At 52.7% G+C, this 17,379-nt stretch overlaps 1 protein-coding gene across 1 annotated transcript; it reads right to left on the bottom strand.

The window, feature by feature from the left end:
• Positions 1-930: 930 nt before the first annotated feature.
• On the bottom strand, positions 931-17,377 carry SLC22A8 (solute carrier family 22 member 8). Its single transcript, XM_028118424.2, has 10 exons — positions 17,042-17,377; positions 7,372-7,475; positions 6,662-6,816; positions 5,826-5,994; positions 3,704-3,827; positions 3,400-3,515; positions 2,262-2,476; positions 1,460-1,568; positions 1,119-1,322; positions 931-1,030 (listed from the first exon to the last, which is right to left on the bottom strand). Exons 1-10 carry the CDS (start codon positions 17,375-17,377, stop codon positions 931-933), a joined length of 1,632 nt encoding a protein of 543 aa, XP_027974225.1.
• Between the last annotated feature and the right edge of the window lie 2 nt (positions 17,378-17,379).

Below are 17,379 nucleotides of genomic sequence, written 5' to 3'. Positions count from 1 at the left end.
ACACAGGGTATTTCCAAGCACCGGACTTGCTATGGACTATTGCGTCCTCACCCAATTTGTATGTTGATGCTCTAACTTCCAGTGTGATGGCAATTGGAGGTGGGGCCTTTGGAAGGTAACTGGGGATAGATGAGGTCATGAGGGTGGGGTGTCATGGTGGAATTAGTGTCCTCCGAAGAAGAGACAGCAGAAACCTTGCTTTTCTTGTGCTCTCCCTGCCAAGTGAGGACACAATGAGAAGGTCGCTGTTTGCAAGGCAGGCGGGGAGGGCTCCCACCAGAAACTCAGTCTGCTAGCACCTCGATCTCGAACTTCCCAGCGTCCAGAACTGGGAGGAAGAAGCATTTGTTGTTTAAGTGGTCTGTCTGTGGCATGTTGTTGTCACAGCCTGAGCAGGCTTGGTGTATACGCAGCTCTGCGTGCTCACACGTGCGCACACAGGTTCCCAGCAGCCCAGCCTCTATGCACCCGTGTGCCCATCCCTGCATGCGACACACAAGTCCCGGTGATGGTTGTGTAGCGCACACATCCGTGTGGTGGCCTGCCCCCTTCTCCCTGCCACCCCCATTCCTGAGCAGTGTGGCTTGAGTTCATTGCCATTTATTGAACCCTCCCATCAAAGAAAGGGGTGGGGAGCAAGAAAGGGAAGCTGTCTTTGTTTAGGGTTGAGCCAGGGAGCCTCAGGGCAAGGAGGGTTGGAACAATGGGGGAAGGTGGCAAGTGGGGAAGGGCTGGACAGAAGAATGGCAAGACGGGGGCTGAGGGCAGATGAGGACAAGGGTGGGGCATGGGAAGGCCTGTGGCCAAACCTTTAGGCTGGAGCATGGACCTGCTCAGGGTCCCCCCAAGGTGCCCTCAAGAGCCCAGAGGCAGGCGAAGACCTGGCTAAGATTCATTCCTGGAGGGCAGGGGAAGGGCGTTCTGTTGCCCTCAGCTGGGGTCCAGGCCCGGTCCACAAGACTGCAGAGGGATCCTCTGGGATGCTTTTTCTGCTTCTGGTTCCTGCTTTGGTTTTTTTGCCCGCCACGACCTAGGGAAAGAGATCTCAGGAAAAGCCCTGGGTCTGGACCTGCTTCCCCAATGAGGAGTTCCAGTGGGACCAGAGGCAAGGGACTGACCAGGTTTCCATGTCTTGGATAGTCTCTGGCAAGGGCCGATTGAGGGTCTCAGGCAGGAAGTAGGCAGCACTGCCTCCAAGGAGGGTGACGGTCCCAAATATAATACTGGGGATGAAGGGCTGCAACTCCCCTGTGATTTTCACCAGCGGGGCTGACATGCTTCCTGCACGGGTCCACAAGTTGCTTATGCCCATACCTGTTTGCCTTGGGAGAGTCCAGAGCAGGGATTGGCAACCTGTGCGTGGTTCTTAAAGGACAGGTCTGGGCGGGGGCAGGAGGATGTCACAATCCCACCTGACCCCGTATCCTTTGGCTGGGCTAGCCCCGAGCCCAGCACCTACCGGATGACTGTGGGGTATAGCTCGGTCGTGTAGAGGAATAGGCAGCTGAAGGAGCTGGACAGGCAGCCCTTCCCAAACACAGCCAGTACTGTCCTCAGGGTCTGCAAGTCTGCAGTGGGAAGAAAAGGTGATGGGCCTCGGGCTCAGAAGCACCTAAATGTTCTTCTTCCTCAGCGGACTTTGTCTCCCTTTTTGCTTTGGCTGCTGGAAAGCTCAGATCTAAATTTAAAGCTGAGTAATAGTCCTTCTGCTATTTCTAGTGCTTTGCAGCCTGTCCTGCTGCCTTTGTGCTTTTCCCTGGCTCTCATTACCTACTCCCATATTTTGTTGTATATATGCTTGTCCTAAAATAGCTCAAGTTCCTTTGGAAGGATATGGGTGTATCTATCAACACACAAACATCTATATAAAAGTGGCTTTTCCAAGGTCGTGGTGGGAGTAGGCTGTGGGGTCTTCCCTGAGCACTGAGCTCTGTGGTTTTTCCATGCCAGCTCGTCTTCTGTAGCGATGTCACCAGGCCATGCCCGATCCCTGAGCAATCCCCCACACTGGCCAGATACCACCGTACTTTGCCCAGGCTGAGTCAGATCTGGAAAGGAGCTTTGATATCATCTAGCCCAACTGAGTCATTTTCTAGATGGGATATGTGAGCCCCAGAGAGTGCAGGGACCTGCTCAAGGTAACACAGAGAATTAGGGGCAGAGCCAGCAGAATTGGGGTCCTAGGCGTGCCACTTCCCAGCCTGTGGCAGCCTGTGATGCCCATGGACACGTTGGGCTCTGGCTTAGCCCTGGCTTCTCACCTGAGGGCACAAAGATGATAGCCAAGATGGACCCTCCTGCCAGGAGTAGAGAACTGGCCTGGGTGACGTGTCGGCCTAGATAGTTTATAGAGAGGACAGTGATGAACTTGGCTGGGATGTCGACCCCACCAAAGATGAGCTGGAGGATGTAGAGGTTGACTCCAAATTCTTCCACACCCATAGCCAGACTGTAGTAGCCAAAACCGGTGGAAAACCTGAGGGGAAGAGAGTGATTGATTGACACCTGCAGCCAGACTGGGGTCTCTCCCCAAACTGGTCATTGGGTCATAAGGATGATGAATAGTTTCATTTCTTATCCCAGCTGCAGCTGATCAGTACGGGCTGCTGGAGAGCTGTTTTGAGCCCTCTGAAATTGTGTCTGGGCTCAGTGCTGGGATGGATTGGCTCTTTCTGACATGGGCATGGTCTAGGGTGTGGTGGCAAAGATCAACATAATTGACTCCAGAGACTATCAGGACTGGCAGGACTTTGGGAGACCCAAGGAGGTAGTAAATGATCTCTCTTGGTTGGGTAATAGTTTAACATCTAGAATGGGAGAGGTGAGCGTCAAGTGGTGCACCTGGGTCAGATGCCTCCCATTTCCCTCTCAGAATCCTGGGATCCCTTTTGAAGTCCCTGGACATATTGGACCCTATTCACGCAGGGATAAAGAAGGGTCTCAGAACCAGGTCACAGAAAGAGCTTTGCAGGAGCTGTAGAATGTCAAACAGAAGAGAAGACTCGGAGAAGCGTGAGGGGCAGCCTTGCTCTGTGGGGTCCCAGAGGGCAGAGCTGGGCCAGTGGGGGCAGTGACAGAGAGGCGTAGAATGGGGAAATTGCCATGGCAGGGATGTGAGCTGTGAGCTGGGAAGGGGTTTGGAGCATTTGCCTTGTGGGTGGGGTGGGTGTGACCTGACAAGGAAGCAGACCCCAATGGCCGGAACTAGGTGTGTGGCAGGTACACAGGAGATTTAGTTCCAGGGTTGGGGCTGGGCTGGGGTAGCCCAGGGAGGGAATCTCTTGACTCCTCTTGCAGGTGCCCTAGGCCTTCCCCTTAGGGGAAACTGCCAGAAGCCTTGTTCATCACCCCTGTTCTGCAGAGGTGCCAGGGTGTGGGCAGCGAGGGGTGGTGGGTTACCAGGCCAGAGAAAGACAACAGGTCACACGGCGCATGTTGGGTGTCCGGAACAGGTCAACTATGCTGTACTTGGCCTTGGCCAAGGAGATCTCCTTCTGCATGATCAATTTGAGCTCCTTGGGGAAGAGGAAAGAGAGGGGTGCCATTAGTGACCAGCTGGTCAGCAGGAGGAAGAAGGAAAGGAGGTGCAGGAATCTCTAGAGGACTTTGCTTGGGGCATTGGATGTGATGTTGGCTTGTGAGCAGGGAAACAGAGGTGAGAGGAGGGTTCCTGCTCCAGACTACAATCCCTCTCGGCTCCTACCTCCACGCTGAGTTTTTTTCCTTCTTCCTTCTTGCCATTGAGGGCAGCTATCTGCCGGAGTATTTTCAGGGCCTTTGAGAATTTTCCAGAGAGGACCATCCAGCGTACAGACTCTGGTATCCACCTGGGTGCCAAAACCAAGTCACAGTGACTCCCCTCATGCCAGAACCTTTTTTGAGGGACCGGAAGAACATCAACATCAACAGGACCCAGGGGTAGGAGGTCCAGAAACCCGAGCTGTTTTACTGCAGATTTCACGGAATTTAAACTTGGCCAAGCTTTGCACCTGGACTGCCTGCTGCCAGCACAAATTCTAGCATTCTCTTCTTCCCCTTCCAGAAGAGCCTTCCCTCTGCCCCCTACCTGGGCTACTTGTTACCGTTGAGTGTCTTCCTTAGCTAGGAGCCTTGGGCCTAGACCAAGGCAGGTGGATCCTGGGGAAGGGACGGCATGTTCAAGGCTAGATAGCTGGATGATCCTGTATATCCACCTCTCCATCCTTCCTTGGGCCGCCTCCTGGGGTGAAGAAGGAGCAGGGTTGCAGTCCTGGGGCAGCTTGAGAAGGTGGCTCAGGTTAGGGTTATGGCCTAGGGGATGGGTTTGGGGCAGAGGACCAATTCTGCTGTAGTAGGTGCACAGCATGAGGTCCTGGGATTGGCGAGCGGGCAGCTAACCTCACTTTCCCCACCTCCAGGCTGTACTTTTGGGCTTGGTTCGCTCTGAGCAGACCCTAAGTGTCACTAGGCAAAGAGGAACAGAGGGGGAGGAGGTGTGGGGAGAAAGGAATGATATTTTGTGGTCAGCTGTGGCTGTGGCCTCCACAGGCACCCAGGGCCTGGACTCCATCCTCTTCTCCCTGAGATTAAGAATAGTGGCTCCCAGTCAGTGAGCCTTCCCGTGGACCAGGCACCCATGACCCTGGGTGATGGGCATTATTATCTTCATTTTGCCTTGGGAAATCTTGAGGCTCAGAGTGGGTGAGGCTTGTCCCAAGTTCCAGGGGGAAGGGGCTTGCACTCTCGACAGTTCCCCGTTGACCCTCTGCCTTATTTTCTTCCCCAATCTCTGCTCCTTGTCTGCTCCCATCCCAGGCTCTGAACATTCCCTAGCTCTACCCTGGACCCTCTGACCACCTCCCTTTTTGCAAGATTGTCCAGACCCCTCTAGAAGATTCTATTCTCATTTTCAAATGGAAGCCCATTCCAGTTCTGTGTCTTTTTGTGTAACCCTGGGGGATGGCTTGACTTCTCTGAACCTCAGTTCTCTCATTGGTCAAGTGGGACAATGATGCCTCCTTCACACAGAGATGCCATGAGGATTGGAATGATTTAGGTGGATGCTTAGAACAGGGCCTTGCACATAGTAAGTGCTGAGTAAAGTGTCACTCTGAGTCAGTTTAAGCATCCGATTCTTGATCTCAGCTCAGATCTTGATCTCAGGGTCATGAGTTCAAGCTCTGCACTGGGTTCCACGCCCAGCATGGAGCCTACTTAAAAAACAAAAAACGAAAAAACCAAATTACATTTCGGAGATTCAGTTCCTGTTTTCAATGTGTCCTTAGGTTTGACGTGATGATGGTGAGCTCTTGACCTATTTGGGGTCTCTGACCCAGACACCTCGATTCTCCCAGGTCCCCCGGTTTGGGCTTTCCTTTCCTTTATACCTCAAATCTAGAAGTCCCCAAACCCTGTGGATTTGTCCTTCAAAATGCCTCTCAGACTTGTCCCAGAGGCTCCTCCTGCCCCCACAGTCATGTCCCTTCTCTCTCTCATCCCCACCTCCTTGGGTCTTTCCTGTGCCACCAACAGAAGCTTGGTCAGGCTTTCCACACTGCAGACACATTCGGAGGCATTCTCTGTCCCTCCACACGAAGCTGAGGCTCTTTGGCTTTCTGTGTTCTCCACAGTCTGGTTCCGTGCCCTGCCTCTCAACTTAGTCCCTTCCTCCCGTGAATGCCCCCCAGACACCTGCTCTTGCAGCACATCTTTGTGTACTAACTCCTCCTCCTTGGAATGCCCTTCCTGACTCTGGGACAGAGGTGTCCTGAGTGGTCAGATTTGGGCTCCCCGTTTGGCTCCGGCGGGCACGTAAGGAGGGAGATGAAGAGGAGAGGGCCACATACCAGGACAACAGGAAGAAGGCGAAGAAGGGAATGGACACGGTTAACTGTAGCCAGCGCCACTGGGGGATGGCATAGGCCAGGCCGGGCAGAATGAACTGGCCACAGGTATAGAAGTAACCCGTTAAAGTTGACATGATGGCCCGCATCTGGATGGACAGGCACTCGACATCTGCAGGAGGAGCCCAAGGACCAGATTAAGATTGTGCTGGGCCCTGGGCCACCTCCCCATGAAGGGGCTCCTGCCCGCCCACCCCCCATCAGCTACTTGATCTGACCTTGATCCTAAGGGTTCATCGCCCCCATTTTACGGATGCTGTGACTAAGCCTCAAGAAAGTAGGACTCAAACTTAGGTCTATCTGACTTCCAAGCCCACACTTTTATTTTTAAGATTTTTTAAAAATTATTTTTAAGTAATCTCTATACCTAACATGGGGCTCGAACTCACAACCCCGAGATCGTGTCACATGCTCTATCAACTGAGCCAGCCAGGAACCCCACCCCCAAGCCCACCCTCTTGACTGTCTTTCCAGAGGCAAATGACTTCCCTTCTTTTGCCTCAGTGTCCTTATCTGTAAAATTAGGACAACAGTGTCGCCTCCTTGTGTGTGGACTGAATGGGATCATGTCCCCGGCAGAGTGTCAGGCCCGGGGAGGGGGTGGGGTCCTCAGTATTGATTGCTGTTGTCGTTATGCTCAGAGGGGGCCTCTGAGATCCTGAGAGGGGCGGCACGTTATGTGACCAAGATCACAGGGAACCTGTATTGAGCCAGGCCCTTGGCTTCAGGCTGGGGTCCCTCAAACTCCTGTTCCCCTGCCTCTTCCCTCTATGGCTCACTCAAGATCACGGTGCTCAGGACAATGCCTGAGATGCTCCAGCCACACAGGAAGCGGAAGACCATGTAGATGGAGACGTTGGGGCTGAAGGCTGCACCCGAACCACTGGCTGCCAACAGCAGGTAGCTGCAGGTCAGGATGGGCTTGCGGCCAAACCTGGAGCTCAAAGGAGAGGAAGGACCAGGTTGGTCACAGTGAGCTAGCTGAGACAGTGACTCTGCAGGTCTTGGGGCAAAGGGTCGGACCACCTCCCAAAGGGCTAGGCAGGGCATGCATTTCCCTCTTTAGACAGAGCCTAACTGGTAATTGCTATTTTGTTGACAGATTTGCAGTTATAGGTTCAAGTTAATGAGTGATTGGCCTCTATCCTCAGCTTAGCGGAGTGAGCAGAGGTCAAGGGACTTCCCATCTCTAAACAGTCCAAGCACCCCACCTCCATGGCCACACAGGCCACTATGCGGTGTCTGAAAACCTCGAGGCTTTCCCCCAGGGTCTGAGGAGGTGGGAAGACTCAAGTTGGGAGGGGCCTTTGGGGCAGGGAGAAGGCTGTGCCCCAAAAGGGACTGGGACTTGCCCAAGGCCACAGAGCAGGGATAGTACTTCCTGCCTCCCCCAGCTCTTTGCCTCTTTGGGGGCGGTGCATAGGTGGTCAGAGTGAGGTGGGATGTCCCTATAGGTTGTGCCTCCCCTCTGGAAGCTCCCCGGTCTCACCTGTCTGACAGGTCTCCTAGCACGATCCCTCCAATCAGTGTACCCGCCATGAAGACAGACTGGGCCACCTCCTTCAGTCTTCTGGACTCACACACCAAGTCCCACTGCACAGCAGAAAGGTCGTGCCAGCCTGTCGGTCCAGACTGGCCCTCCCAGCCATGCTCAGCCTGAGCCCCACAGTGCCCGCCTGATCCTGGAGCCCTCACCCGACTTCCCTGAGCCTGGACCCCACTCCCAGGCCCCGTTCTGCGTTCAACCGGGCCCGGGGCTCCTTGGTCTGCCTGTGGCTCTTTGGGTCCCTGACTCGTGGTGTGTAGTAACAGTTCCTCTCCAGAGTGCAGCTCCTGTCAGAGGCTTGTAGAATCTGCTTAGCTTGTCACTTCCAGGTCTGTTCTCAACTCCTGCCCTCGTCCCCTCCAAGCTTGCCTGCGCCCCAGGCAAGGTCAGGGCCGGTCTGCAGCCTAGGTCTCTCCCTCTCCTCCACGGGGACACTGTTCTATGGTTGACACCTCGCTCCATCCCACATCCTATGTCTTTGTCTCAGATCTCTCCTTCTTGGAAACTCCTTCCGGTCCACATTCACTTTGTTTCCCCCTTCCCTTCAAAGCTGAATCTCTTGAATGAGAAGCTATACTTGCTGTCACCCTGGTCCCATCTCCTGCTCATTGCTCAAGTCCGCCCCTGCCACTCCACCGACACTGTGCTCTCCAGAGCCACCCGTGCTGTCTTTTTCACTAAGCCCACTGGAACCTTCTGTAGCCTGCCCTGCCCTGACTTTCGGCAGCCCTTGACGTTGCTGATGCTGACCTCTCCCTCCCCCTGGTCTTCCTCTCTCTATTTACCACTCCTCTTCTTCCTCCATGGGCTCCTTTCTCTCTATCCCTTAAAGATTCCCCAGGGCTCTTTCTGGATCTTCCTCTCTTTTTATCCACTTTCCTGAGGAAACGTCACCTGCTCCTATGGCTTCAATTTTTATTTTATGAGGAAGACTCCAATCCATATCTTCAACCCAACCTCTCTTCTGGCCTGGAGACCAGTCAATTCAGCTGCCTTCTTGGAAATTCTACCTGGATGATGTCTCACGGTCACCTCAGATTCAACAAGACTTGTCATCCACTCCTCCATCTCAGTGGCTGGGAGCCCCTCCTTTACCTCATCCTTCTCCAGTGCACCACCACTCCATCCTCCAGTTTCTAACTTCTGAATATTTCTGGAATCTGGATTCTTCGATTTCCACTGCTATCTTAGTGCAAGGTTAATAATAACGGCCGATTTTTATGGAGGGCTTACTGTGCACCAGGCCCTGCTATAACAGAGCATTTCCCAAGCTTTAACTTCTTCAGTCCCCACGACAACCTTATGCTGGGGCATGACTGTCAGCATCATCCACATGCTACAGATAAGGTGACTGAGGCCTGCTGATGATTATTGTGACGATCTTCAGACAGGTCTCCCAGCCTTCGATTTCAGTTCCTCTTATCCATGCTTCCCCTGCTAACACGAATGGCTTTCTAAAACTCCACTCAGGTCAGGTTCCTGTCTTGCCTAAAGCACTCACTGGCTTCCTCCTGCCTTTTGGGTAAAGAGAAAGCTCTGTTAACACAGATTTATAAAGCCCTCATGCTCTGGCCCTTGCCTTACCTGTCTGGCCTAATCTCCTGCTAATCCCCAACACGCACCCTTTGTCTAGCTGTCCTGAACTACTTGTGTAATGAAGTGGAGAATTTTATTAACTAGAAATGCCCCACAAGAATGTTTTGGAAGTGAAACAGTGTGGGGGAAGAACCTTACATCCCAGGGAGCTCTTTCCACGTCCCCTGCTGGAAGTGAGGGGGATGGAGTGGATGAAGACTCCAGGTGCTCTGGCTGCCTCCGGGTGGCCCAGCATGGCCAGCAAACCCAGTGGGCTCTTCTGGCTGAGACGGGAGCCTGCCCAGTATGTGTGTGGCATGAGGGGAGGGTAAAGGGTGAAGGAGGAAGTGAGGGGGTGTGAGGAGGAGTACACCAGAGAGTGTCTAGAGAGACTTCTGGTACATTGTGGCATGCTGTGGAAAGCTCCTTTAGGAAAATCTAAAGTAAAGACCCCCTGTCCACCTAAATTCATTCATGCCCCCTCCCCCTTCCACAGTAAACAGCACATTTCCCAGGTGACCCAGTAGCTGAGTAGGGTCATGTTGTTCTTGATGGTGCAATGTGAGCGGAAGAAATGCTTGTTACTTCCATCTCATTTGATTAAGAGAGAAGCCTTGGTCTGGACTTGAATGCCTTTTCCCTTGCTGTTGATGGGAATGGTGACAACTAGAACAACTCAGGAAGCCCTGTGTTGAAGATGGCGAAGCTGCTGTCAGTCTGGGTCCCTGAAGGACTCTATGGGGCAGAATCACCCATAAATACGAGATTCCCACCTTAGAACTATTGCACGAGAAAGAGAACCACTTCTATGCCCTGCAGGCCATTGAATTACCGTTGACTCTTTTGTTATGGCAACATGGCCTCTCCTGATACATCCCACAAGAAGTTGCAAATGGAAATTTGATTCCCCCCCACCCCATAGCCTCCATGTTATTTAGTACCTCAAGAAATCATTCTGCTTGGATCCTGAGAGGGTCAGTGTCAGACCCATTTGGATTAGTTTAAGGCTGTTACCCTTCTCCACTGTCTGAGACCGGATCTGCCAGGTCCTAGTTTCTATAAACTACTTGCCGTGAGGTATGCATTAGAATAATGGTCACAAGCCAGTTTCTACTTGAAATTTCAGCAATGTACAGGAAATACCATTTCTAGAATGGGCTTTGACTCATGTTTAAAACATGCCCAAATCCTTATAATGACCCATAAATCCCTGCAGAATGAGCAGATTCATTCCTGTTACCTCTCTGCTCTCTTTTGTTACTACTATCTCCCCCATGGACTCTACTGTAGTTGGTCTTCTTGCTGCTCCTTAAGCATGTCAGGCACCTCAAAGTCTTGACATACGGTATTTCCTTGGCCTGGAAAGTTCTTCCCCCAGATAGCCACTTGGCTTGCTCCTTCACCTCCTTGAGATCTTCTCAACAAGAACCTCCTTGACCACCCTATTTAAAATTGTAACTCCCTGCTGTCTACATTTGTGTGTTTGTTTTTCCCTAAAGATTATCATCTTGATGAGGGTAGAGTGTTTCATCTGTTTTGTTTGCAACTGTACTTCCATTGCTTAGAACAGTGCCTGGCACGTAGTAGGCACTCAGTAAATACTTGTGGGATTGAAGGAATGAGCATTCCATAGAAAGAACAGAGAAATGGAGAACCTTAGTGGTTAAGATACGCTGATGTCTAAAGGAGAGGTCATGGGGTCCACATTCCAGATACTGCATGGAGGACAGTTTTGCTTTGCCAGAATGAGCGTATGTCAGGATGTCTTATATATATAGGATCTATAACCACATGTTAGCAAGAAGGACTGGAAAAACTTCACAATCACACTGGAAAAACTTCTATGGCAAACTGTCTACTAGGGGATGGTAAAATGAGGGTTTAAAGCTTGGAAGAACTGCTTTGTGGTTAGATATTTTAAAAATCTTGGATTTCAAAGGGGCGCCTGGGTGGCTCAGTTGGTGAAGTGACTGTCTTCGGCTCAGGTCATGATCCTGGAGTCCCGGGATCAAGTCCCGCATCGGGCTCCCTGCTCGGCGAGGAGCCTGCTTCTCCCTCTGACCCTCCCCCCTCTCATGTACTCTCTCTCTCTCTCATTTTCACTCCCTCAAAATAAATAAATAAATCTTTAAAAAAAAATCTTGGATTTCAAATGCACTCTTAGTTGCTCCCAGAGATTTCATGGTTAATAAATCTCATTGAAGCTGATGATAAAACTGTGGCCAGTGTTGCCCTGCCGATCAACACAAATCCATGGGGCTCACATCTGGGACATGCAACTGCTATGGGTTGAATTGTATCCCCTGAAAAGACAGGTTGAAGTCCTGACCGCTAGTACCTCAGCATGTGACCTTATTTGAAAATAGCAATGTGGCAGATACAATTAGTTAGGATGAGGTCATATTGGGGTAGGTCTGGGCCCTTCACCCAATATGACTGGTGCTCTTGTAAGAAGAGAAGATACAGACACATAGGGAGAACACCATGAGACATTGGAGGCAGAGACTGGAGGGATGCATGGATAAGCCAAGGGAAGCCAAAGATCACAGACAACCCCGAGAAATTGGAAGAGGCAAGAAAAGATTCCTCCCTAGAGCCTTGGGAGAGAGCACCCCTATACCTTGATTTTGGACTTCTAGTCTCTAGAACTGTGAGACAATAGATTTCTATTGTTTTAAGCCACCCTGTTTATGGTACTCTGTTATGGAAATTCTAGGAAACAGATACACTGTGTGATTACTGCATGTTTGAAATACCTGTGGGTTTGGTAGGTGGTAATGGGAAGGGGATTGGGAAAGGGATTTCCCTCCGCCTGGCCATGAGGGAACCAGACATAGAGAGAACTGGAGAGATTTTTTTAAAGGCATCCTAGAATTCTGGGGGAAAGGAAAGATACCTAGAGACATTTTGGGCATGCTTTTTTGTGGTTAGCTGTAAAAGCCCTTGAGAAGGCCTTGTTAAGAAAAGCTATAACTGAAGCTCGGTTGGTCTCAAAGGTGTTGAGAATGTGGCTTTTGTTTCTTTGACTCGATGCACAGGCTGGGCCACATGGGGTCTGCAGTTTTAGTCGGGTTACACTATCGCTAGATTCAGTGTGTGTTCCTCTCTGCTTTTATACTTGTCATCATGTCCTTGTTCTCGTCATGGTGCCAGCCCTTCAGGCCCTGGAGACAGGACAGGAAAGCTCAAGGCCAGAGAAGAATTGGAGGGGCCTTGGGGGACCGGCTTGTGCATCCAAGCCCACTTGGACCCTCAGACTGAGCTGGGCACCCACAGGGCTGAGGTTCAGTGGTGTGGGAGCTGTGGGCTACAGCTCCTCTCCAGGGGACCCAGAACCCACAATCCATGCTCCCCACACTTTCCAGACTTGAAAGAAAGGCCTTTGTTTCCTCTTAATTTCCTAGTAAAGCTCTTTCTGAAAAATTCCAACATTATCTCTGTTGAACTCAGAGAAAGGAATGTGTGGTCGCCTCTGCCAGGAAAGCTTAGGGGATCAGAGGGGGAGGGAGACTCTCTCCACTCTGGCAGGACCCTGTGCTGTGCTCACTCACAGCGTGGTCCTCCCACCTGTGCCTCCTCCTTTGGAGGGAAGTTCCTTATTATCCTGTTCTACAGATGTGGAGACAGAAGTGGAGAGGAGGGCTGACACCCCAGGTCACGGGCTGTGGGGGTGGAGCTGGGACCTGCACCCAGGCTTGTCGTTTCCATGAGGGGAGGGCTAGGTGCAAGCTGTGGAGTATGGCAAAGTTATGGGGGCCCAGGTGAACTGGGAAGGGCCGTGACAGCTGATTCCCCTTTTCCTGGGGGTCCCCCTACTCTTCTGGTGGGGACGACCCGTCTAACCTCAGGACACGTCTATTAGCCATAATAGTGACAACAACAGCCCCAGCAGCTGCTGACATTAGCTGAATGCTCTGCAGGGGCCCTGTGCCCATGCGGTCCTTGCATGGTCTCCTGTCGGGTTCACCCTTGCTCTCTTCCTCACTTTTACGGATGAGCAAACCAAGACTTCTAGCCTCATGACATTCCTAGTAAAGGGCAGAGTCAGGATATGAATTCTGCTGCTTGACCCTGGCTCACGATCACACGAGGTCCATCTTGGGGGGTGGCCCCTGGCCTCTGCTAACTGGGGTCACCTGGACTGAGTTGGTTGCCAGATGCCGCGCACCTCTATTACCAACCTCTGCCTTGGGGCTGGCACATCCAGACCCTGCCCCCGCTCCAGCGACCCACCTCTAGGTAAGGCCGAGCCACTGTTTTACCCCAGCCTCATGGGGACCTGAACCCTGCTTGCCCCACCCCAAGCAGTTGGAGCACAGATTTGCCCCCAATACAGCCGGAAACAGAAAAATTGCTGTGCTGGTAACCAGTGCCTCACTGGCTCTGGCCACAGACACTTTCCTGGCTGGGCAGGGACCCCTTGCATGGGTCCTGACCCCCACGCCTGACCCAGGAAAGGGTACAGTACCCTGAGGACCGGTGAATCCCTGTGTTTGTTGGGATGCGGATCCCGCCCCCCCCCACCCCCACCCCCCGCCCCGCAAGTGCTGGAATGGTGTCTGGGAACTTGCATGACACAGATGTGAAATGACGCTTGACCAAGTACAAGACCTGCAACCTCTGTTCTTGGCCAGGCTCCCTGGAGGGGAAGCCACTTTCCAGCAGTCAGCAGGGTCTGAGTCCCACCTGTTGGCCTCTGACAGGGACACAGCTTTCATTCAGCATTAGCTGAGCACTTACTATGCCCCTGGCCCAGGGATGAAAAAGATGGGTTGGAGGGGCACCTGGGTGGTGCAGTCGGTTAAACGCCTAACTCTTGGTTTCGGCTCCGGTCATGATCTCAGGGTGGTGAGATCGAGCCCCGTGTTGGGCTCTGCACTCAGCACAGGGTGTGCTTGAGATTCTCTCTCTTTCTCCCTCTGTGCCTCCCAATCATTCTCTCTCTTTCAAGATAAATAAATCAATCTTAAAAAAAAAAAAGGATGAGTTGGAGAGACACCTTCCCTGCGCTGGAGGAAGCCGCCGGCCTCCTGGGGCCACAGGGTGCTTGGTCAGAGGGATCGACTGTAGGTGGGCTTAGTCTTAAGGAGCCTGATTGCCCGGCTTTACCTCCAGCTCCACCTTTGATGAAACATGGTGGGGCCGTAGGCCAGGGGGCCAGGGACCTGTGCCTTCATTTCCTCCTCTGTACAAATGGGACAATTAAGGTGTTAGCCTTAGGGTTGTTGTGAGGATTGAAGGAGTTAATAAGAGCCAGATGCTTAGAGCCATCAGGCATGGGGCAAGCACACAGTAAGGGGTAGGGATGACGCTTATGTCACTGCTCCCTGCACCATTGTTGTCTCTCCAGCTAGCTTCTGTGTTTTCAGAGGACAGGGATGGTGGCTTTCACTCCTCCTCTCCAATTTCCCAGGGGCCAGGTATACAGCAAGTCACTCATACATTTGGAAACTTTATAGGTATTGAGACATCTTTGACTCCCTCCCTGTCCTTCATCTGCATGTCAGTTGGGTCCCCAAGTCCCATGGATTCTGACTCCCTAAACTCTCTGGTGTCTATTCCCACTGTCCCTTCCACTCATCCTCATTTCCGGATCCCAGTGGCAACCTGCTAACCTGTCTCCCTGCCCCTGGACTAGAACTCTCCACCAGCCACTCTCTACCCTGCAGTAAGAGGTACCATCCCTGGAGGGTGATCTGAACGCACCACACTCCTGCTCAACACCCTTCGATGGCTCTCTATTGTCTTGGGACAGAGGCTACACCCTCCCCTTAGCTTCCAAGCCGAGCCCCCCTCTTCTCCAGCCCGGGGTCTGGTGGCCTCCGCGTTCCACGGCTCGCCCCTCCAGGATTCCCCTGTCTCTCGCAGTCCTGACTGTTTTGTTCTCATCCTGCTCCTGTAACCATGCATTTGCCCCCTCTGCCCTCCAACGCTGTTGCTTTGGCCTGGGGCACGCTTGCCCACTTCAACCTGCCTGCTCCCTGTCTCCCTTGTCACACCCAGTGCGGCATTGTTGACTCCAAATGACCCCCTTGGGCCCCCCTCCAGGCTGGTTAGATGCCCCGACCCTGGGCTCCCAGAGCACTCTGAGGGTATAAAGCTCCTATCCATTCACTCCATAAATACTGATTTCGTGGAGTGCCTCCTCTGGGCCAGGCTCTGTTCTAGCTGCTGGGGATACAGCAAAGCAGCTGCAGGTCTCTGCCTCAGGAAGCTTGTGTGTTGCATCACAGCACCAGCGGTCCCTGAGGGGTGGCTCTGTCTCTCATTAGAGGGGAGTTCCTGGAGGGTAGGCGGGGAGCAGATAGATTATGACTCTTTGTCCTCAATAGTAGGCGTGTAGTTGTTAGTAAATGTTCGTTTGCTGCATTTCGGGCACTGAGCTTGGCACGAGGACAAGAAGCAACTATAATATAATCCAGGGGTATGAGAGTCAGCGAGTGTCATAGTTCAGAGCTGACTCTAGGGCTAGATGCCTCTGCTCAGATCCTGAATCTGCCCCTTTGCTCGTGGTGCGAACTCGAACGAGCTCCTTAACCTCCATGCTTCGGTTCTCCAGTCCCATCTGAAAAAATGAGCTTATAATACTAACTACCTTACAGTGTTGTCAGCAAGGTTAAAAGTGTTAATATTTCTAAAGCGCTTAGAACAAGGGCCTGGCACGTAGTATGTGCTTTATGTATAAATAAATATCCATGAAACACACGAAAAACAGTTATACAGACTAGGAACATAGAGAGTCTTGGGTTCAAATGCCACCTCTGCCAGGTCCTAAGCTTAGGAAATCCTGGGAAAGTTGTGGAACCAGGCTCTGGGTGCTGTCGCCTGGAATTCCAAGAGCCCTCACCCTCAAGCATGCCCAGCGCAGCCCTGGGGCAGGGTAAACACTTGGAAATGCAGCTCTCCTAATGGGGCAGAAGCAACATCCCGAGGGACTCATGGTCCCTGAGGGGAGAATGAAGACCAGTGGCCTCTCTGTTCCCAGCTCAGATGCCACGCCTCCTCCGGGAAGCCTCCCTAGAATCCTGTGGTTCATCCCTCTTTCCTCCTTCCAACTGCTGTAAACATCTATCCCCCTCTGTGCCTCTTAGGGGCGTTCGCCTTAAATCCCAGTTCCAAAACTGACCAGCTGTGTGATACCGGACCCTCACTTCCCTTCTCTGAGTTTTGTTCTTTTTGATCTGTAAAAGGAGCTAACATCACATTCGAAGGGATATCGCTGTGAGAATCACAACGTCTGCAAGGCGCCAAAATGTGCCTGGCGGATTGCAGATCCTCCCTAAATGCCCATTCCTGGTTCTTCCTCCCCCTCCTGTCTCCCCGACCGTGGTCTCCTGACTGGCCTGTCAGTTCATCCGAGGGTCAGATTTACTTCTGTCGGTCCCAGGGACGGCAGGTGGAAGAATCAGGAGATAAGTAAAGGGCTGAACACATGGCAGGTGAACCCATGAGTAACTCTGGGGGCTTGGGGGGTGCACTGGTCCCTCCTCCACACACCCTCCGTTCTTGGGACCTTCCAACAAGATGGAATTTCCTTCCTTTTCCTTGTTGCTTGGCGAACTCTCGAAGTTCAAACTATCTCAGTTCGAGGGCCACTTCTTCAGGGAAATTGCCTCCTGGCCTGACCACCCCCCCCGCCCCCACACCCAGCCCTAAGTGGCCCTAGTCTAAGGTCACAGCCCTAAGTACTTGGAAGTTGTAATTTCACATTTCTTTATGTGGTCCTTTCATCCCGCAGGGCTGTGGACCCCGTGGTAGTGGGGACAGTGCATTTTTGTGTCCTCAGAGCTTAGCACTGTGCCTGTCATGGGATGGGCTGCGTGTTGAGGAAACGCTGACAACTCTAAACGGGACAAAACTGAACTTTCTGGTTCATTTGCATCTGCACCCAGGTCCTTCCTCTCTGCCTGCCCAGTGCCCTGTCCTCAGGCCCCAGTCCTAGGGAGACTAGAGCCTAGCCTCTTCTCCCGTCCCTGAGCGCGGCAGGGTGTGGGTTTCGTGCTGTGAGTGGAGGAAGAAGGGCTGCCTCTGGGCATACCTCAGTCACAATGGAGTCCGCGGTGCTGAGGTCATAGGCCCAGCCGTCCAGGCACGGCTCGGTGGCCCCTTGGGTGTCGTTGGGCACGGTGGCGTTGGGCGGATCGATGAAACGGAGGCACTTCTCAGCCTTCCCATTCAGGCCCTTGGGGAGCACCCAGGGTCCTGTGGAGGCATTAGGGGGCGGGCGACAGTGGTGGTCCGGCGTGGTAGCTGTGAAGATCTGCAGCAGGTAGTGGTTGGCCAGGCCGAGGATTGGGAGGCTGAGCAAGATCGTGTTCAGGAACTGGAAGGGGCCCTTGCTGCCCACTCGGTCCATGAGCTCAGAGAAGGCCATGG

The sequence above is a fragment of the Eumetopias jubatus genome, unplaced genomic scaffold, assembly GCF_037043125.1.
Source record: "Eumetopias jubatus isolate StellerSeaLion01/CBP00866 unplaced genomic scaffold, mEumJub1_p1.0 scaffold_13, whole genome shotgun sequence".
Lineage (NCBI taxonomy): Eukaryota > Metazoa > Chordata > Mammalia > Carnivora > Otariidae > Eumetopias > Eumetopias jubatus.
The sequence above is the reverse complement of the archived record's forward strand: the minus strand, read 5'-3'. Positions and strand labels throughout refer to the sequence as shown.

What these genes read in the sequence shown, in the direction of transcription:
- SLC22A8 (XM_028118424.2), bottom strand. Translation starts at nt 17,377, where the DNA reads ATGGCCTTCTCTGAGCTCATGGACCGAGTGGGCAGCAAGGGCCCCTTC. An exon ending in CTAGGAGACCTGTCAGACAG is followed by an intron (nt 6,817 to 7,371) that starts GTGAGACCGGGG and finishes TTTGAGCTCCAG; the next exon opens with GTTTGGCCGCAAGCCCATCC. An exon ending in TATCATCTTTGTGCCCTCAG is followed by an intron (nt 1,569 to 2,261) that starts GTGAGAAGCCAG and finishes TTCCCACTGCAG; the next exon opens with ACTTGCAGACCCTGAGGACA.